The sequence below is a fragment of the Saprolegnia diclina genome (assembly GCF_000281045.1).
Source record: "Saprolegnia diclina VS20 unplaced genomic scaffold supercont1.26, whole genome shotgun sequence".
Classification (NCBI taxonomy): domain Eukaryota; phylum Oomycota; class Saprolegniomycetes; order Saprolegniales; family Saprolegniaceae; genus Saprolegnia; species Saprolegnia diclina.
The window spans coordinates 326,907-345,793 of record NW_008246093.1 but is presented as its reverse complement, the minus strand read 5'-3'; the positions used below and the strand labels follow the sequence as shown (position 1 = coordinate 345,793).

General features: G+C 57.7%; 7 protein-coding genes across 7 annotated transcripts; 1 reads left to right on the top strand and 6 right to left on the bottom strand.

Annotated features, from left to right (window-relative positions):
- Positions 1–574: 574 nt before the first annotated feature.
- SDRG_08548 (hypothetical protein) lies at positions 575–2,219 on the bottom strand. The gene is made up of 3 exons (XM_008614440.1): positions 1,458–2,219; positions 1,012–1,413; positions 575–963 (listed from the first exon to the last, which is right to left on the bottom strand). Exons 1-3 carry the CDS (start codon positions 2,073–2,075, stop codon positions 679–681), a joined length of 1,305 nt encoding a protein of 434 aa, XP_008612662.1. The 5' UTR covers positions 2,076–2,219; the 3' UTR covers positions 575–678.
- A 933-nt stretch (positions 2,220–3,152) lies between these two features.
- On the bottom strand, positions 3,153–5,071 carry SDRG_08547 (hypothetical protein). Its single transcript, XM_008614439.1, has 9 exons — positions 4,925–5,071; positions 4,687–4,867; positions 4,548–4,641; positions 4,400–4,500; positions 4,239–4,357; positions 4,018–4,182; positions 3,697–3,971; positions 3,453–3,646; positions 3,153–3,404 (listed from the first exon to the last, which is right to left on the bottom strand). The coding sequence occupies exons 1-9, from the start codon at positions 5,010–5,012 to the stop codon at positions 3,293–3,295; spliced, it is 1,329 nt and encodes a 442-aa protein (XP_008612661.1). The 5' UTR covers positions 5,013–5,071; the 3' UTR covers positions 3,153–3,292.
- A 959-nt stretch (positions 5,072–6,030) lies between these two features.
- SDRG_08546 (hypothetical protein) lies at positions 6,031–7,367 on the top strand. Its single transcript, XM_008614438.1, has 3 exons — positions 6,031–6,277; positions 6,324–6,577; positions 6,624–7,367. Exons 1-3 carry the CDS (start codon positions 6,073–6,075, stop codon positions 7,308–7,310), a joined length of 1,146 nt encoding a protein of 381 aa, XP_008612660.1. The 5' UTR covers positions 6,031–6,072; the 3' UTR covers positions 7,311–7,367.
- Positions 7,368–8,157: 790 nt separating this feature from the next.
- Positions 8,158–9,935, bottom strand: SDRG_08545 (hypothetical protein). The gene is made up of 3 exons (XM_008614437.1): positions 9,550–9,935; positions 9,251–9,504; positions 8,158–9,197 (listed from the first exon to the last, which is right to left on the bottom strand). The coding sequence occupies exons 1-3, from the start codon at positions 9,764–9,766 to the stop codon at positions 8,181–8,183; spliced, it is 1,488 nt and encodes a 495-aa protein (XP_008612659.1). The 5' UTR covers positions 9,767–9,935; the 3' UTR covers positions 8,158–8,180.
- A 608-nt stretch (positions 9,936–10,543) lies between these two features.
- SDRG_08544 (hypothetical protein) lies at positions 10,544–12,076 on the bottom strand (the record flags this gene model as incomplete). Its single annotated transcript, XM_008614436.1, has 3 exons — positions 10,544–11,476; positions 11,532–11,785; positions 11,833–12,076. The coding sequence occupies 3 exons, from the start codon at positions 12,074–12,076 to the stop codon at positions 10,544–10,546; spliced, it is 1,431 nt and encodes a 476-aa protein (XP_008612658.1).
- A 1,738-nt stretch (positions 12,077–13,814) lies between these two features.
- On the bottom strand, positions 13,815–15,389 carry SDRG_08543 (hypothetical protein; the record flags this gene model as incomplete). The annotated part of the gene is made up of 1 exon (XM_008614435.1): positions 13,815–15,389. One exon carries the CDS (start codon positions 15,387–15,389, stop codon positions 13,815–13,817), a length of 1,575 nt encoding a protein of 524 aa, XP_008612657.1.
- A 987-nt stretch (positions 15,390–16,376) lies between these two features.
- SDRG_08542 (hypothetical protein) lies at positions 16,377–17,887 on the bottom strand (the record flags this gene model as incomplete). The annotated part of the gene is made up of 4 exons (XM_008614434.1): positions 16,377–16,844; positions 16,892–17,311; positions 17,358–17,611; positions 17,662–17,887. 4 exons carry the CDS (start codon positions 17,885–17,887, stop codon positions 16,377–16,379), a joined length of 1,368 nt encoding a protein of 455 aa, XP_008612656.1.
- Between the last annotated feature and the right edge of the window lie 1,000 nt (positions 17,888–18,887).

Below are 18,887 nucleotides of genomic sequence, written 5' to 3'. Positions count from 1 at the left end.
AAGAGCACGTTGCGAAGAAACGAACGTCCATTCGCGAGTACTAGGCGACAGTGAGCGAGGGGCGAGACATGCGAGCCCTTGTCGACGCGCTCGATGAGCCGATTGGCTTCATCACGGCCGCCGATATCGTCGTCATCAAAACGAGACGTTGACGCTCAAGCCTTCGGCGTTCTGGACGGTCGACGCATTCCAGCGCGTGATCCTCGCCGCCGTGGACGCGCTCGACCCGACGCCTGCAATGACGAACGTCAATGGAGTGATCTAGGTCACCAAGCCCCAGCACCCGAACGCGATCAACATGTATAGCACTATGCAGCAGCATGCACGCCACTGGTCGAATACGAACGTTGTCCACTTCCTTCATAACGATCGCAAGCCGTGACCTAGAATCTTGCATTTCTTGGTTCGTAGGGTTAGGTTCATTGGACACGCCCACCACTGTCCTTCATAAGAGTACACTTGGGGCCGATATTGAAGCCCGTACCATGCCCTTACAAGAGGTGGGATACAACTTCTGGTTCGTGGCTCGTGGTGCCCATCTTGGTGGACTAGACTAAACTAGACTAGACTAAACTAGACTAGACTAGACTGACAACATAACGGTTACACTAATATCTGAGAGACAGAACGCTCGTCGGCAAGCAAGTCTGTAGTAGTGAACTACAATTCTACACGACATTATTGTGTCGTTTTCTTGGTCTGGTACACGGATAAATACGACAGGTCCATGGCAACGTCGGTGCCGCTGCTCGACCCGTCGCCCACATCGTCGTGGGCACCGACGCCGTAATGAAGGTCGCCGTCGCTGCTGGGCGACGTCTCGTCCAGCGATCGCTGACTGGGACAACGGTCTTGGTCGCGCACGGCTTGGGAGCACACATTGCACACACACGCCTTGTATACGCGGGTGTCGCCCGCCAGCCCCGAGAGTCGCCACGAGCGGCTGCACTTGCTGCACACGACCTAGTTCAGTATGGATTCTTGACGAGTGTCCAAGTACGAAGCATGTACCTCGCCGCACGCCTGGCAGCACTTGTGCTTGCAAAAGGCATGACTGTGTCGGTGGCACAGCGCGCACGTGGTCGGCGACGTTGGCTCGGACGGTTGCTGCAGCGGCTCGGTGCTGAGCCGGAGCCGGTGCACGCGGTCGTTGATAAATTGAATGTTGCGCGCACGGCCCTTCATGCCGAGCTTGAAGACCCAGTGCGGGATGTGGCCCTTGAAGTCGACGCAGAGGTGGTAAATCACGTGCAGCTCTCCGGGGGTCTCTGTCTCGAGGTACACGACGCCCATGCCCATGTAGAGGTCGCCGCGCACGGCTTCGTCAAAGACGGGAAACCCCGGCACGTCGACGCTGGTTTGCGCGTAGACCCACCCGCGGCGGCCGGACGTGAGCCGCACTTCGTCTTGCGCCTACGTTCTTGTCGATACTTGTCGCTCGCCATAACGGACCTTACCTCGACGTAGATGAAGTCGCGGTCCTTGATCATGGGCACGGGGCTGCGGTTCGCATTCCACTTGAGGTACAGCTGCTTGAACGGGCGGTGGGGCGTCCGCGGGTAAAAGCTGTGCAGCGTCGTCATGGCCAAAATGTCGTCCGCATACACACTCTTGTACACTTGGCACTTGGCGTGCGTCGAGAAATCGTGGATTTGCGCGATTTCTTCAAGTGTCGCCGAGGCTTTTGCCACGATGCGGAACGGAATCATGCCTTGGATCGCGCTCTCTCCTTCGTAGAGACGCACGTCGTTGAAGCTGCCGACGCGGCGCCATCCGCTCGACCGGCGCTCGACTGAGAGTGCTGCGTCGAGAACGCAGCGCAAGGACGCATCGCCGATCGACTTGTACCGGCGCGCGTCGTCGTCCGACGGCGACGGGAACAAATACGTGTCCAGTGGCCACGCAAGGTGCATCGGGTGTCGCTGGGAAAAGCAAGAGTGGTGCTTCCCTTGCAGTGACGTGGTGGACGTTGAATGATGAAGGCCGGTCACTCGGTCGACGGACACACACCCACGGGATACCACGCTAGATGGGTTCATATCTTTAGCTCCCGCGTCTCTAGTTGCCCCGTGCATGCCAACGCTTGCGTGCTGTACAGTGGAGCTCTTTACATGTTGTCGCTCGTGCCGACATAGCGTCGCGTTAGTGTACCGATACGGCAGCGCTTACGCTATCAACGAGGATGCATGTCTGACGGGCGAAGCAGCCATGACGAGCCTGCACGTTTCTTGCCTCGGAAGCGTGATTCACGGTACAACCCTTCTCGTGGTACCAAGTTTTTTGAGCGGATAGTGGATACTAGTATATCCAACGAATGTATTTCTCTCGCGACAGCACCATTTCCTTGAAGGAAGGGTACTGTAGCCAATGGTCCCCTGTAGACGGCCCGATCAGCGCGGCGACCAGGTTGGTCGAGTGTTGGTGGTCCCAGCAGTGCATGTGCATGTTGATGCATCAGACGCGGAATGCTGGTCGCCATGTAAACAGGCGCCAGCCACCCGAAGATGCGGCGTCGAGTCCACGGACCCGAGGAGTGTCTTTGTCACTGCAGAAAGACCTTGCAGCCTCTGACCCGCAGAGCAAAGGAGCGCTGATGGACAAGATACTCCTTCCGAGTCGTAGCTGCCACGGTACTACCATCTACGCTCGTTAAATTGTATCATGCGGTGATGCAACGGGCTTTGGCGCGGTGTTTTGACAAATCAAATACATGGAGCCGCAGTTGTTAGTTCAATCACCTTCAAGGACACAGATTTAAACATCTAGTGAGAGACGCTGTTGGCGACCAACGTGACGGTTGCAACGAAAAGACGATGAGAGGGATTTGTCATCAGAAATAGCAAGTACTCTATCCATCGTCAGATCTTGTTGAAGCAACAACCTGATACGGCCAACCAGATTTAGGAGCACGAGCTTTGAGCTGAACTTTGACAATGTCTTTTGTACCAGATTGGTTCCAGCAGCAAGTTTCTTATAGTGATTTGCTCTCCACTTGGACCCTCCTTGCATCATCAAATGCGTGCCCATCACGTACTAGTAGGGTGGACTTGAATGTTAATCGTACTACCGTGGTGGCAATCGGTGGCTATAGTTTTGCCGTTTGCTAGCGAGAGTCACCACACCGCTCCGTGGCTCGTCGCATTCTGCTCTAATCAAGTCTGCCAGGCAAAACTGGAGCCGTGGCGTTCAGTTGAATTGCTAGACATTCCTAGTAGCAAACCTTGACTAGATCATGTTCATTCTCCGACCAGCACGTCGAAAATTGCTCAGTAGAGCACCGACGAAAGGAGTGTTAACAGTACGACGACACACGATGTGGTGGTTGACGACGTGCTCTGCAGCAGCAACGCCACGCCAAATACCTGGAGATAGATTGCAAGGTACTGCTGGGAGCCCGCCATGACCTAGCGCAACGCTTCAACGACGCGCGTGGCAAGCAATGGGCGCCCTACCTTTGCTTCCGCGCAGTGCTCGTAGCCGGTGCCGCCACCGCGCTTCGTAGGTTTGCTTGCGTCGGGCGCCCACCATGGAAGCGATGCACCATGGCGCCGCCCACGAGCCCAAAAAAGGTGACGTACAGCTTTCCGAGGTGCGGCACGTCCATAACGCTGTCGCTGAGCCAAAATTGGTAGAGCAGGTCCAGCAGCTACGCAATGATGGTGTGAGCTCGTCCATGAGGATTGAAATGGATCGGACATAGCACAGGGGGTTATAAATGACGGGAAGGAGCACGAGACCCATGATGGAGCTCGCAACCTTGATTCCGCTCGCGAGAGCTCTGCCACCGGGCAGTCGCCGCACCACGTTCAGCGCCAGCTTGGACATCCAGTACAGGGGCAGCGTGAGTGAGAACACTATGCTAATGGCCGTGCCCAACGCGTAGTGGAAGAGGCGGTTTGTCGCCAGCGTCTCGGCCGAAAAGTACACAAAGAGCCCGAGGAGGAAATTGCGGGCGAATGCCATGTCGACATCTACTCAACCGCGATTCAAAGCCGATGCAAATGCAGCGGTACGTACATGTCTTGCTCGCGATTGTGAACGGGACTTGTGCGTTGGCGAGCACGATGCCTGAAGTTGGCCCGTGGACGGTGATGCACGGGTACTCAAATGGGCTCAATTTGATGAAGCACTCGTTACCAAAGCCGTCGCAGGGCAAGGCATGAAAGCTTTCGCAGCGCAAAGCTATATCGATGGAGTTTAATAATACCTTGTTGGAGGAGGCAGTACTCTGTACTGACCGACGTAGTTGCGAAACAGGGCAAGGACGTATTGAAGCTTTTCCGGGACGAATTGGTCCACAAATGGCGTATAATGAGCCTCGAAACCCTCGTGCATGCGGCACGGTGTTGACGTCGGGCTGCAAAGTAATGAACACTGACGACCGTTTAGTAGAACATACCCAATGTACGTCAGATGCAACTGGTCGCGCGCTTTGCTCGTCAACTTGACAGGCAAGTCACTCCACGGCCACAGCAACGAGCGGATCAGCGGGATGCGTTCCTTCGCCAGCGACGTATTTAACACAAATCGCCATAGCAAGACGATACCTGCAATTGTGTCATGTAGCCAGCGGCAAAGTTGGCAACGACGTGCGCCGCTTCGAATTGCCCAAGCCACTGGACGACGTATGGCTGCGAAGGGCTATTCTATACACATGAGAACAAACCGTGCAGTATGCTCGTCAACCTTGTCAACGGCTCCATGCGAAAGCTTAGCGTCGCGTTCGGGTAGAAGCAGTACGTCTTCTTCTCGCCGTACTTTGCAAACCGATAGCGATGTACATCCCCATCGTCGAACCAGGTCACGTTCGTGTTGGCTACCGAGCCCTCGGCCGTGCGCACCCAGTCCGCTTCCCACAACGACGCAGCTAATGCAAAGCGACGGCGCGTTAGCATGGCCGACGATGGCACACCGGTATATATACATGTGGCACTGTGGTGCGCAAAGCCCGCGTAGTACGCAACGAGAAGCAGCGGGACGAGAGCTTGCATCGGAACTGATGTTGGTGGCATTTCGGCTGTCGTTGATGCCAAACGTACACGTTGGTCGATATAGAAATTGCAGGTTGGAGTCTTTTCCAGAAAGAACGACGTTTCTGCGACCAAGACGAGTGAGCGAGAATAACACGAGATAGAACAATAGAACAACATGGTAGCAGCGTAGCGACCGTCGGACCCGCGCGCGGTTGTCAAAAGCATGAAAGCCAACCCGCCTCCACGCCTCGCCCATCGTTGGTTGACTGGCGCGCACCAATACATACATGTGATGCCCCCAAATGCGCTGCCTTCCTGACATCACGCTGCGTTCTCAACGCAGTTCATAGGACATTTCGAATATCATACAACATTGTAAACACGAGGGAGCTTGGTACATTCTGCACAACAGGATATCGAAAACGATGGACGAAATTTTCTTGTTTGTGCAGATGTTGCCATTGAGACTGGGGAGTGGACCGATGTGTCGCTTGTTGTGCGCTTACTTGGGCGTTTGTAGTGGGCCGCAAGTTTCGCATGTGCTCGTTTCATGAGCCTAGTTTTTTGTTGTAAATTGTATAAATTGTAGTCGCAAACAGGGCCGTACTGTGCGAGTATACGTATTACATGTCGATGCACCGGATCCATCAGTCTAGCGTTGGCTGGGACTGTTGTTGTTGAAGTGGGTCTTCTATTAAAATAGAGTTGGCTGGGACTGTCGTTGATCGAGCGTGCAGCGCAAGATGGACCATCTGGCGCTGTAATCGCCTTTCTACACCAAATCGCGCGATTTCATTGGTCGCCGTTTCACGGTTTCGCGCATCTACCCTACCCGCAGCGACGTTACTGCGCGTGACCTGCTCACAACCTCAGCCAGACGGACATGTCTTGCCTCGATGCTTGTTCACTAGCTGGATGCGACGGCCTCGTAACGCTGCTATATTTCGCCCCTCACCGTGCGCAACGGGTAAAGAAGACATGACTGTACCTGTCTCCTTCCATTGCTGGGCCTTCAGCGTGGGGGATGTAACAACATTGCAATGCTGTTGTGCCTCAATTGACCTTTTGCGGGCCGAGTGCGATTTGGAGCCGACCGACGATGTATCCGCTGCGAGACGACGCCTTTGTGTGCCCGCCACCCATGCCGTCGCAAGTCGCCCACTACACGCAGCTCGGCGAGACAACGTTTGATCAGTTCCTCGAGTCAACGCTGACCAAGCCGAGCGCCACGTCGTGGGACCACGTGGCCACGTACGACTCTGTCGCGCTCTACAAGGGCACCGTGCCCATCAACGCTGACTCGCGTACGAGCCTACTTCCTGCAACATTGTCGACTCATACATTGCTTAGTTGTTGTGCCCTACCGCGCCGTGACGACAGCCCGCGCCACGATCGAAGAGATTGCGCACATCCACTCGTTCGAGACGCGGGCGCAGTGCGCGCACTTTACAAAGCACTACGCCGAGGACATTCTCGACATGTTCACATTGTACAGTTTTTTGCCGCGGACCAAGCAAGACCCGTTCAAGCAAGTCTACTTGAAGTGGACGGCGTGCGCGAGCCCAATGGCGGCCGTGAGCAACCGCGACTTTACCTACCTCGAGGTGCTAATATCGCATGGCAGATCGGGACTTACACCATGTCTTGTAGTGCCAAGATGCGTTCGAGACACCGGCAGGGCGACGAGGCTGGGCGTTCTGCCAAGTGTCGGTCGACTTGCCGTTTCTCCCGTCGCTCGAGACGTCGGCGTTGGCTCTCGTGCGCGGCCAACTGCTCCGCACCGGCTGCGTCTTTGTCGAGACGGCCACCCCCGGCGTCGTCGACGTCATTTACCACATTTGCGCCGACCTCAAGGGCCACATTCCGCAATGGACGTACAAGCTCGGCATGAAGACACGCGCTTTGAGCGTGCTTCACATTGAGAAGAACGTGACGCGGCTCCGATTGAGTGCGCAGCAGATGCGGGCAAAGGCCGCCGCAACGAAGCTGCCGCGGCCAGGCGTCCATTGCTCGGTGTGCACAAAGCCGTTTCGATTCCACCGTGTGCATCACTGCCGGTCCTGCGCCAAAGCCGTGTGCTCCAAGTGCAGCCAAAAGTACAAGCTGCCGTCGATGGACGACCTGGTCCGCGTCTGTGTCCGCTGCTCTGAGGCCGTGCGGTACGGCCCGGCGTCCGACCTCGTGGTGAGTGGGTACGGTACGCCTCGCTCGGATGCATCGTCCGAGCCGTGGTGGACGACCGAGCTCATGACACCACCGCCAATGACCCCCGTGGCGACGCCCAAAGCGAGCCCCAAGGTGGACCTTTCGTATTTATCCACGTTTGGGCCAAAGTAGTTAAGGCGTAGAAAGAAGTATTAGATAGTCGATTAGATAGAACGTGCAGGCGCAACACCCTTGTCCTTGGATTCCCAACAGGCGAGCAGGAAACAGGCGAGCAGGAGAAGTGGGTTCTGGCATGATGTGATTGGTCGAACGCACCTTTCGGATCTTGATGGATTGATAGTTTGCGAATCTCAAATGACAAAATGAAACTCAAATCAAGACGCAAACACCAAAGTTATCAAGGCGCCGGCAATCAGAATGCATAAATTCTTGTCGCTCAGTACTTCAAAATCACCATATAAATTTACGCTGAAAGTGTCGAAAACTCCATACGCAGATATGGGTATTATTACTCCCAAGAGAATGTAGAAGAGGTCTAGCGATGCTTTGAGCCATCATCGCCAATGCATTACTATCAAAACAACGTAGCGTTCTGAAGGTGGAGATGGTAATACTCGGTGTTCTGTGGAGCAATCCGTTGTCATGGAGGCGCCATTCCGGCTGTGGTCGAGGAGAGGCCTGTGCGGTCTCAGAACTCGTGCTGCGAGAGCACTCGCGCGTTGGTTCTGTGCGCCCTCAAACTCCATGGTCTCTGCTCTTCTTTACTTGGAAGGAGCATCTGCCGTGGCTGCTTCAAGGAGCCAGCAACGCGCATCCCACGTCGTCGGCTTCGTTTTCAACGACGCCATTCGAGGCGCTTCTACGTAAAGGCGCCGGCGTCGACAATCATGCGCAAAGATACGACGGGCGTCAATTCTACGCACTGATTTCTTAGATTCTACTTCCGACATATTGTCGTCGTCGCATCCAACCTGTGATACAGTGAATACTGGATGAATCCTATCTGGGGAAGCCGAGAGGCAAGAAGAAGGAAAAATCTTGTTAAGTACTGCACTGGGACTCGCGGACATAGAGAGAGAGGCGCATCGAGTGGCGGTTGACGTGGTCGAGGAATTTTTCAAACGCCGGGTCGTCCTCAACGTCCATGCTGCACTTGCGCGAGTTGGGCTCCGACGAGAGGCCCGACACTTGGCTGCTCTCTTCGTCCAGCGAGTTGGTACGACCCTTGTTCGGGTCGTGGTATAGCGTCAGATACGAAAGGTCGAGCGTATCGAGGCCGAGCGCGACGCTGCCGCGCCCGGACGCGCTCGAAATAGAGCTCTGGCGGTGGCGGGCCGGCACGGGTTCGCTCTGCGACACGTCGATCCGGAGGCGCGCCGGCGACGTCTCGAGCACGTTCGAGGACGAGCTGGCCTTGAAGAGACTCTGGCGGGCCTCGGCGTGCGACGAGATGTCCGAGGCCGGTGTCGCGCAGACGCCCGAGCCTTCCCAGCCGTTCCGAACCGCGTCCGAGCACGTGGAGCAGACGCGGACGCTGGTGCCGTTGCCGCTCGGCAGCTTCCACTTTTGGCTGCAGGACGAGCAGACCGACTCGCTGCAGGATTGGCACTGGTAGCTCTTTCGGAACCGGAACGACGCGTTGCAGTGCACGCAGCGCTTGGCGGCGGCGGTGGAAAAGACCGACGTCGCGGTGCTCACGACCGATTCGACCTCGGTCGAGACCGACGACGACGACGAGCTCATCGAGCGCTGGAGCTGCGAGTTGAGCCGCAGTTGGTGGACGTGGTCGGCCGTCAACTTGACGGTGCGCGCGCGGTTCTTGACCGCAAGCTTCCGCACCCACGTCGGCATCGAGCCCTTGAAATCGTACGAAATATGATACACGACGTCCAAGACGCCGGGCTGGTCCGTCTCCATGTACACGCAGCCCGTGTGGTTGAGCTCGCCGCGCACGAGGTCGTATGCGCCCTTCATGGGCGGGAGCGCATCGAGCTCGACCGACGTCTGGCAATACGCCCATCCCCGCCGACCGGACGTAAACTTGAAGTCGTTTTGACTCTACAGTGCAAAGTCAGAAACCCGAAACGGCAAAGTGAGAAAGGCCAGCATACCTCGACAAACACAAAGTCGCGGTCCTTGATGATCGCGACGGGGCTCTGGACCGCGACCCAGCGCACGTAGATTTGCTTGAACGCATTCTCTTCCGTGCGCGGAATGACATTGTACAACGTGTGCGAGTCGAGCGTATCTTCGGCAAAGTGCTTGCGGTGGTGGAGGCATTTTTCGCGCGTGCTAAAGTCGTGGAGCGCCGCGACCTCTTCGAGCGTCGCCGTGATCTTGCCGTACACGCGGAACGGAATCGTGTCTAAACATCACATGAGCTTTGTGATTTGGTAGCGGACGCGCGTACTCTTGTCGAGCTTGAGGCCTTTCACCTCGCCTTCCATGACGCGGACGCCGTCGACGTCGCAGACGTAGTTCCACTGCATTGTCGGGTCCTTCTTGAGGATCTTGTCGAGCATCGTCCGCAGCGTGCGCTCGCCATAGTCGGCAAACCACGCGGTCGTCGCGGTCGTGAGCGGCGGCACCACGAAAAAGTCGTCGGGCAAAGGGTACATGGCGGCCATGTTGCGTGACGATTCGGTGGTCCGGGTCGAAATCACGATGTGTGGGGCTGCTTGTATACACTACCATACGTCCATGTACGTGGTTTGTAGCTGCCAAGCGTCATCGACTCGAATCTGTAGAGGCCCGCGTGCCATCTGGGTACCGTCGCATTACTGCATCTTGTACAAGGGGCTTCAATGACAAGACAGAGACGCCTCGGCGGCGTGTCGCGGCCGCCACTGTCTTTGTCTCGGCGCGACACGACATTGCTGGACGTCCGACTTTGCATGGCCAATACTGCGCTGAGAACAAGGGTCGCTCGCACCACGCAAAACGCGGGTCGTCTTCCGTGGTCGACCTTGCACTTGGCACTTGCCGTTGGCGTGCACTGTGAGATCGAGAAGGCGCACTGCTCGACATGTCGCAGCGTGGACGTATCGTGCGCTACTTACGTCTGTTCTGCTGGTTCCGTCGCAAGACGGTTGCGCTGCTTCGCATCTAGTACGGCAGCTTCGACCTGCAACGTCATGGGCAAAGACGAGCGGTCGCGCTGCCTCTCTGCTTGGTGTTTGCTGTGCACGCACGTGTGGCGATCACCGAAGCGATGTCCCATACCAATAGAATATGTAATATGTACCTCGCCCCTATTACGGTAGGTACTTGGAGCGTCCGCGGTGCCTCCTCCACCAAGCGGTAGCAAGGGTGCTGCTACACAGCTCCGTACATTCGTCGAGAGAAGAAGACACGAGTAGTGTAATTAGATACTGTAGGTGTGTATTCCACCGGGCAACGCAACATCAACGGGAGAGCAAGAAGGTGTCGAGGTCGTCGACGACCGATGCGTCACCTTCGTCGTCGGCCTCGACCGGCGTCTCGTGCGCCGCAAAGGTCGCCGGATCAAACAGCACGATGCGCGCTGGCGGCGCCGTGAGCACCGGCAGCGACTTGGTCTTGCGCAAGTCGGCACCGTACAAGTTGACGTACGAAATGTCCATGGTCGGTGGATCGCTCAGCTGTCGGCTTTTGTTTGCCCATGGCGTCGGCGTTATGTCGAGCGCGTCAAAGTCCGAGCCGCCGCCGAGCGACGACGTCCGGAACGACGCGCGCCAGCTGCTGGCCTCGGATGACGCGTCGGAATTGGGCGTTGCCAGGCAGCACTCGGAGATGCTGTCCTGGCGCACCTTGCGCGAGCAGAGGTTGCACACCCGTACGAGGTTGTGCTCGTTGACTTTGGTGGGCACGCGCCACTTGCGGCTACAGCGCACACAGACAGCCTCGCCGCACGACTGGCAGTTGCGCATGCGCGAGAAGCGGCGGGGCTGCTCACAGAGATAACAACACCGCCCCGACGTGTCGTCGTCGTCGATTTCGTCGTCGTCGGTGTTGCTGCTCTTGTAAAAGCTCTTGGTCTTTGGCAGCAAGTTGCGTGTACTCAGTCGGACCTTGTGGACGTACTCGTTGACGTGTGCAAGGTGGCGCGCGCGGCGCTTCATGCCCATCTTGCGCACCCAGTGCGGAATCGCGCCCTTGAAGTCGGACGCAATGTGGTAGATGACGTCGAGGACGCCGGGGATGTCGGTCTCAATGTACGCGCAGCCCGTGTGGTGGAGCGCACCACGCACCAAGTTGAGGGGCGAGCTTTGGAGGTTCACGACGCCGGGCACGTCGACCGAGAGTTGGCAAAACGCCCAGCCGCGCCGACCCGACGAAAAGCGAAATTCGTCTTGTGCCTACGTCAAAATATGGAGAATGAAAAACAATACTTGGAAAAATCGAGAAACGCACCTCGACAAAGCAAAAGTCGCGGTTCTTGACGACCGGGACCGGGCTCTCGATGACTGACCACTTGATGTACATTTGCTTGAGCGGCTTGGCCGGCGTCCGGTCGAAAAAGCTAAAGAGCGGAAACATGTCGGCGAGGTCTTGCGCGTGGTGGTTGCGGTAAAAGTCGCACTTGGCGCGCGTCTCGAACGCATGGAGCTCGGCAATCTCCTCGAGCGTCGCCGTGATCTTGCCGACGGCGCGGTACGGCACCACGTCTACGTACATGCGATGAGCGCAGCAAGAAATTTCGAAAACGACGTACTTTTGTCGAGTTTGAAGCCGGGAATGTCGCCTTCGAGGAGCTGGATGCCGTCGTAATCGCCGACAAAGTTCCAGACCATACCGGGATCGCGCTTGAGGACCGCATCGAGGAAGGTCTTGAACGCCTTCTCGCCCGTGGCAATGTACGCAGCCTCCTCGGTCGGCGTGAGCGGCCGAACGTCAAAGATAGACTCGGGGACCGGAAACCCGTTGGGCACGGGCGTTGTCTTTGCGTCTGCGGTCATGGCCGCTACTTGGCAAATGCACTTGCACCTATTGCGGCTGGTGGCGTTGCCGGTTTTTGAACCAGATGGCGCCACGAGAACGAAGAAGAGACTGAAGACCGGCGAGTTGACACCGCGTGGGGTCAGTGATGAGCTCGGAGAGAGCTGCCTTCAACGGGTGTCGAGAACGAGTTGGTGGACGCCCGTGGCCACCCGATTGTGATGTGACTTTGCACTTTGCACTTTCTGGGTGGAGCGATCGGTCGAGTAGATGGATGAACGCGGGTGATGACGGCACCAAAAAGCATACCCGCGTCGGCACGACGGCGTTGATACGTCAATCCCAACGGCGTCGACACGCTGCGTCGGCAGAGGCAGCCGCTGCTTCGTGTCTGCGCGGTTGCAGAAGACCGGCATGCCACAGTAGCATGATTAACCGCGACCCGACGCACGTCCGTGCGCTTTTTCCAGCGAACGTGGTCGAACCGAGCGTTGCGGACGCTCGTGACCCTTGCTTGCCTTTCGCGGCCGCCATCTGGTGCCCGATTAGATCTTCTTCTTGCTCTCGCACTACACTGTACCGGAGATTCGATGCTGGCGACGATGGGCTGCCCACATACTACACTGCTCCGCGAGCAAGCAGGAGCAGGAGCTGCTGCAAGAGACAGCTACTCCGATTCTTCGTCGCGCGGTGCCGAACGTACTACCACCCTGTCGCTCCAGACCAAGGCTCCAGACAGTCCAACAATGCCGCTTTGAACCACGCGATTGGATACCACGGTGGTGTCGACGCAAGTCCTTTGCTTGGACGCGAACAAGTTCGGGTCGTCGGCACCGACAGATCATCCGCTTCCGTGTCCCGCGCCACCGACGTCGGCACGTCGCACGTACGAAGGCGTGTCGTGCGTTGCAGAGGCGGTGGCCAAAGCACAAGCAACAGGCCAGCCGCACATTTCGCCCTCAGCTTGACGTACCGGCCAAACCTCACGAGCGCTCTAGGAAGTCCACCATCTTCACTATATAATTGCATGTTAATAACTCATTTCAACAACAGGCCAGCCGCACTGGCCTCATCCATCTTCAAAGACGCGTCTCCACACCGGGGCAGGTGGTGCCAGCAACGTCATCCCTGTCAGCAGACTGGCACCAAAGGGTAATTCTGGTTCTGTGCCTTGGTGGCGAAGCGTCTGATTGCGCGTGTTGACGCGAGCCGTCCGACCCGTGGAAATTCGATTCGTCAACACGGTTTGCGCCCATAACAGCCCTACGTTGGACTTCTCCAGAGCTTACACAGAGGATGTCAGCCGTACAATGTACCGGTACGTTGAACGTCGTTGACTTTGTCGCTTTCAAAGGATGGGTGCCAGGGCGCATTAGTACGATAGGAAGAAACTTCCAACGTGTTTCACGTTGTTTCTTGGCGAACCCTCGCCATCCATGGAGAGTAGGTGGTGGTGAATAATGAACTCAGGTTCGCTGGCGTTGTCACTCGGTCGCCTCAGTTGGTCGACTCTAGTCAATCCACCATTTCTGTCTCGTGCACCGTCGTTTTCATGTCGTAAATTCAAGCTGGTTTGGAAGAGGTCTCAAAGGGCTTCTATCGTTGGTGGTGGCTCGCATTCAGCATTGAGGAATGCGTTTTGTATAGCCCACTACTAGAACAAGCTTGCACACGTGTTCATAGATCGCTGTCCGATGGTCCTTGTTGTAGTGGGAGATCTTAAATACTGCTAGCATTTGGGTTTTATGGACGAGTATGCTACCGCGACAACTCGTGCGCGATGCGAAGGCTCTGTCGCATCGGCGCCTGTGTAATGTGATCGACAAACTTGGCGAACGCCGGGTCGTCAAAGTCCATGCTGCCGTGTCGGGACCCCGGCGTCGACACGCCGCTGGCGTCGTCGTCGTCGAATTCGTCAAACTCGACCGTCGGTTCCATCATCACAAACGACGATGTCGACGGCTCCGGTCGCATCAGCGCCTGCGGGTGCACGTTGCCAATCGGCGCCGGTCCCTGCGCCTCGTAGAGCTTGAGGTACGAGAGATCCATCGTGTCTTCGTCAATTCGCAACGGATCGGTCGTCTTGGTCTTTGCCGTCGTCTTGGTCGGTGTCATTTCGACCGGATCGACCGTGCGACGACGAGGCGCGACGACGGTGGTCGCGCCAGACGTCTGCTCGACGGGCATGGAGCTCTTGCGAGCTTTGGCATCGGTTGCGCTTACGACCGACGCCACGTCCGAGGCGACCGACGAGTGCTTTCGTGCCTTGACGTCGCTGCCAGCGGACGACACCTCGGACGGCGCGCTCGAGTGGCCGTCGTCGGATGTCAGTCGGCCACTGCGGACAGCCGACGAGCACACGTTGCAGATGCGGACGCTGGGTTGGTCGGCCGGCGCGTTGGGGAGGCGCCACTTGCGGCTGCAACGACTACACACCGGCTCGGCGCACGATTGGCAAAACCGGGCGCGCGAGAGATCGCGCATGCAGAGACTGCAGTTGTGCACGACCATCGTTGTCGCCGCCGACGACGGTGTGTACAGCTCGGCTTTCGACTTGAGCGCGACGCTCGCGAGGCGTGCTTGGTGTACAAAGTCGTTGAGCGCGGCAACGTGCCGTGCGCGGCGCTTCATGGCCTGCTTCCGGACCCAGTGGTGGATGTTGCCCTTCATGTCGGTCGAGATGTGGTAGATGACGTCGAGGACACCCGGTGTGTCAGTCTCGATGTACACCGAGCCCGTGTGGTTGAGCGTCCCCCGCACGGCCTGGAGCGGCGTCTTCTGAAGCGACTGCACGTACGGCAACTCGATCGAATTCTGGCACAGCGCCCAGCCGCGCCGGCCGCTCGAGAGCTTGAAGAGGTCCTGCGACTCGAGGTAGACAAAGTCGCGGTCCTTGATGATCGGTACTGGGCTTTCGCACACGGTCCATTTGACGTACACCTGCTTGAGCGGGTGGGCGGTGCTGCGCTCGACAAGGTTGTGGAGCGTCATGAGGTCGAGCACGTCATCGGCGTAGTTGCGGATGAAGCGCTTGCACTGGGCGCGCGTGGCGCACGCGTGCATCTCGGCAATCTCTTCGAGCGTCGCGTGGATCTTGGTGACTGCGCGGAAGGGCGTGATGCTTTTGTCGAGCTTGAGGCCTGGAATGTCGCCTTCGAGGAGGCGGACACCGTCGTACTCGCCGACGAACGACCATCGCATCGACTCGTCGCGCTTGAGCGTCTTGTCGAGAAACGTCCGGAGGATCTTGTCGCCTTGGTCTAAGAAGCTCTGGCGCGACGCCGGCGACAGTGGCGGGACACGGAAGAAGTTGTCGTCGAGCGGGTACTTCATCGCGCCAGTGTCAAACTGGCGCCAAGAGTGCTTTCTTGACGGGGACGCCAGGTGGCGTGTAATGCCTCAAGGACTGGCCGGCCACCTGGGAACGAACAAAGGCGAAGAAGCGAACCATGCCCATCTGCTGCAGCGTGGTCTGATAGCCGGTGGCGTAATGTGTTACGCATACGTGGCAGTCGAGAGCCCGCACACGATCGCTGCATACAAATTTCAAGTCAAGTGGATCTTGGAGGTCAGAGGCGGTTTTGCATATCTCACTTTTCTGTTGCGTCAACACACCCCTGGTGCGCGGCCACCATGTACGGTAGACCTGGAAGCATACTGATATCCAGTAAAACATATGCAGTTTAGAGGCAGAGCGCACATTGCCCTTCGCACCAACTTGACGCAAATTGAAGGGCTCACAGCAGCGGGAGTACGAAGCACGGTCCCAAACGTGATCGTAGCCTCGGTCCTTCTCGTCCCCGTACTGTACAAGACCGTGTTTGCATCGCCGACGTCGGCCCATATGATGGTGCTATCATCCATCTCGCAGCTCCGAGCCGGGGAGGCCGTCCAAGCTGGCCGCCGCTCATATTTCGTCGGGTTGTGTGACAACCAACGAGCCGTCGAGTTGGAGGCTTGACGACGGCGAGTCGGTCACGAGGTTGTGGTGCTACTGCGTCCGTCCTTTCTTGCAGGATCGCACAACACGGTCGTCTGCACATTGAAACGACGGTCGATGCGCTTTGTTGGTCGTGGCCATGCGCCCGAGCCTGCGCCCGAGCACCTGTGTAAAAGCGACATCGATCGTCGCTCACCCCTCGGCGGCGCATCATCATGGTCGCTGCAATTACGAACGCGCCCATCACGCTCTCGCACGGAGAGCTAGGAGGCAGTTAAAGGTATGACGTACGCATCGGACAGTGACAATTTTGCGTTGGCATCTACTGCTCATTTGCGTCTATAAACATACACACACTTCTACCAAGGACGGCTCGTCTACTACGGTGCCGCAGGGCCTCTGGCCGAGTAGCGTGCGAGGCGTGCGCTTTTCTGCTGCTTGACGTTGATCTTGGCCATGAGGTTCAAAAAGTCTTCGAACTCGGCCGAGTCCGAGCCCTTCTCCTCTAGCATTGCAGCCGGCGGCTCGAGCATCAAGCGTGTTTTGGCTTCGTCGGGCGCCGGCTTGTGGCGGTCGTAGACCTCCAAGTAGCCCAAGTCGACGCTGCCCTTGGACTCGACCCGCGTGGGCTCGCCGTACTGGGTCAAGAGCAAGATAGGATCCACGACGTCCGACTCGTGCGGGTCCATGGTGCCCGAGAGCGACGAGGCGCTGCGTGAAAGCCGACGGCTGCTGGATGCGACCGCACCTGATCGAACGTCCGCACTGCACTTGGCACAGATGCGCACCTTGGTCGAGACGTTGCCGTGGGACAGGCGCCACGACCGACTGCAGCGGGCGCACACAACCTACACTGAGAGGTCTACACAAGCAAGAAACTTGCAATGCTTCCTACCTCGCCGCAGCCATGGCAGTTGTGGCGCTTGGCGAGGCCAAAGAAAGCCTTGTCGCAGAGATAACACAGCCGCCGGTCGGTTGTCGAGACGAGCTCGTCGCGCGACTTCATGGGGACGTGCATGAGTCGGCGCGCGTGCACAAAGTCGTTGATGACCGTGATCTTCCGCGCCCGGCGGCGCAGCGCCAGCTTGCGCGCGTACGACGGGATCGAGCCTTTGAAGTCTGTCGCCAACTGGTAGATGACGTCCAGGATGCCAGGCGTGCTCGTTTCGAGGAAAACGCACCCCGTGTGGTAGATGGACCCGCGCACAAGGCGTAGCTGCGTGTCGTGGAGGGGCGGGCACCACGGCAGAGCGATCGAGTGCTGACAAAACGCCCAGCCTTTGAGGCCGCCCGTCAAGCTAAAGGCGTCTTGCGCCTAGCGAACGTGGGCTCACGAGAATGAGCACGGCAATATAGTGTACCTCGACAAAGCAAAAGTCGCGGTCGTGGATGAAGGGCACGGGGCTCTGCATCGCTGTCCACTTGACGTACACCTGCTTGAGCGGCCGGTCGTCCGAGCGCGGAAGGCAGTTGTAGAGCGTAAGCATGTCAAGAATGTCGTGGTTGTACAGCTGCGTATACTCGTAGCAGTGCTTTCGCGACTCGAACGCGTGCAGCGCCGCAACCTCTTCGAGACTGGCGTGGATCCGGGCTTTGGCACGGTACTGGATGACACCTGCACGCACGATGATATGAAACCGCAAGTGCAAACTAGCGACATTGCACCTTTGGTGTGCGCACTCGGGTGCGTGGGCTCGCCCGCAAAGAGCTCGACGCCGTCGGCTTCGCCGTTGGGCCGCCAGTGCACGCTCGCGTCCGGAAGGAGGGCCTTCTTGAGGAACTTGCGAAGGACCTTTTCGCCGAGCTCAATGTAGTGGGTCGTCTCCGCTTCCGGCAGCGCCGGGCAACGGAAGAAGCCTGTCGGCACAGGGTAGTGCGCCTTCTTTGGCATGCTGAAATACTCGAGAATACGTGCTCATCGTCGTCCTGCTTCAAGAAAATGCACCCACGCCATTTTTTACCCGTGATTGCACCCACAGGTTCGGAGAATGTCCAATCGGACGCTAGCACGCAGCGAGTGTCTTTGTACCGCCTCTCGCCACGGCGTCTTCTTCTTCTTCTTGGCAATGGACGTAGACAGCAACGACCGACAGCACTTAGCGCATCCAATATCAAATGATAGGCGGCTGCGTGCATGGCAGCAGCGTTTTGAAACGGCCGACGACCGATGGTCTCTGGACGCAATGCTGGACCCACACATCTGGAACGCGCCACGTCACAGCCAAATGAGCCGGTCGGATGAGCCTCGCGGGTCCTTATTGGTGTGCTAGAGCATCGCGATTTTGATCGCGGAGCGACCATCTCAGATGGGCAATCAAAAGCAAGTGTGACCGACGTGGTCATCAAGAGTTGGACAAGCCCCGCCGATTGAGAAATCATAGCTGCAACGTCAATGGCCAGCAGCGTCTACGCTGACCGTGCGACCAATCTCGGTCAGCTGCGGCCTTTTTGTAACCAGAAAACGTACGTCGGCCGGGGTATGCCGAGATACACGGGTGGTATCTGTGTCGGCGCGCTCACGACAACTACCCGCAATCCAAGCCGCCCCGACGCCCCGCCGAACGTTCGCTAACCTCTTATTTTGATTTGGCCTCTGTCAATGACGACGGTAAAGCACGGCGTCTGTGTTCGACGCAAGCTTCGTCGATGCACTACGCTGTACAGACTGAGTTGTCCCTGCACCACCTGATCCACACCGGTACTGTGGTATATCTTCCCGATGACAACGTTGACATCAGTACCCCGATCCCCATTCGCGGGTAGTACCCGCACGCGCAGTCCGTAGCGATTACCCGCACAGCTTACCCGCACGTGTACGAAAACCTTCTAACGTTTTGCTGCGGCGCAGTTTATGGCGCACGAATACACGAGCTCGACGGCGTCCTCGTGCC

Excerpts from the sequence above, each read along its gene's own strand:
- SDRG_08548 (XM_008614440.1), bottom strand. The coding sequence starts at position 2,075 with ATGCACGGGGCAACTAGAGACGCGGGAGCTAAAGATATGAACCCATCT. Across the intron at positions 1,414-1,457 it reads GCGACTTCATCTACGTCGAG|GCGCAAGACGAAGTGCGGCT; the intron begins GTAAGGTCCGTT and ends ACAAGAACGTAG. Across the intron at positions 964-1,011 it reads GCTGCCAGGCGTGCGGCGAG|GTCGTGTGCAGCAAGTGCAG; the intron begins GTACATGCTTCG and ends ATACTGAACTAG.
- SDRG_08547 (XM_008614439.1), bottom strand. The coding sequence starts at position 5,012 with ATGCCACCAACATCAGTTCCGATGCAAGCTCTCGTCCCGCTGCTTCTC. Across the intron at positions 4,868-4,924 it reads TGCGCACCACAGTGCCACAT|CTGCGTCGTTGTGGGAAGCG; the intron begins GTATATATACCG and ends GCTTTGCATTAG. Across the intron at positions 3,405-3,452 it reads AGCACTGCGCGGAAGCAAAG|GTCATGGCGGGCTCCCAGCA; the intron begins GTAGGGCGCCCA and ends GCGTTGCGCTAG.
- SDRG_08546 (XM_008614438.1), top strand. The coding sequence starts at position 6,073 with ATGTATCCGCTGCGAGACGACGCCTTTGTGTGCCCGCCACCCATGCCG. Across the intron at positions 6,278-6,323 it reads GCCCATCAACGCTGACTCGC|TTGTTGTGCCCTACCGCGCC; the intron begins GTACGAGCCTAC and ends TACATTGCTTAG. Across the intron at positions 6,578-6,623 it reads GCGACTTTACCTACCTCGAG|TGCCAAGATGCGTTCGAGAC; the intron begins GTGCTAATATCG and ends CATGTCTTGTAG.
- SDRG_08545 (XM_008614437.1), bottom strand. The coding sequence starts at position 9,766 with ATGGCCGCCATGTACCCTTTGCCCGACGACTTTTTCGTGGTGCCGCCG. Across the intron at positions 9,505-9,549 it reads AGGCCTCAAGCTCGACAAGA|ACACGATTCCGTTCCGCGTG; the intron begins GTACGCGCGTCC and ends TGTGATGTTTAG. Across the intron at positions 9,198-9,250 it reads GCGACTTTGTGTTTGTCGAG|AGTCAAAACGACTTCAAGTT; the intron begins GTATGCTGGCCT and ends TTTGCACTGTAG.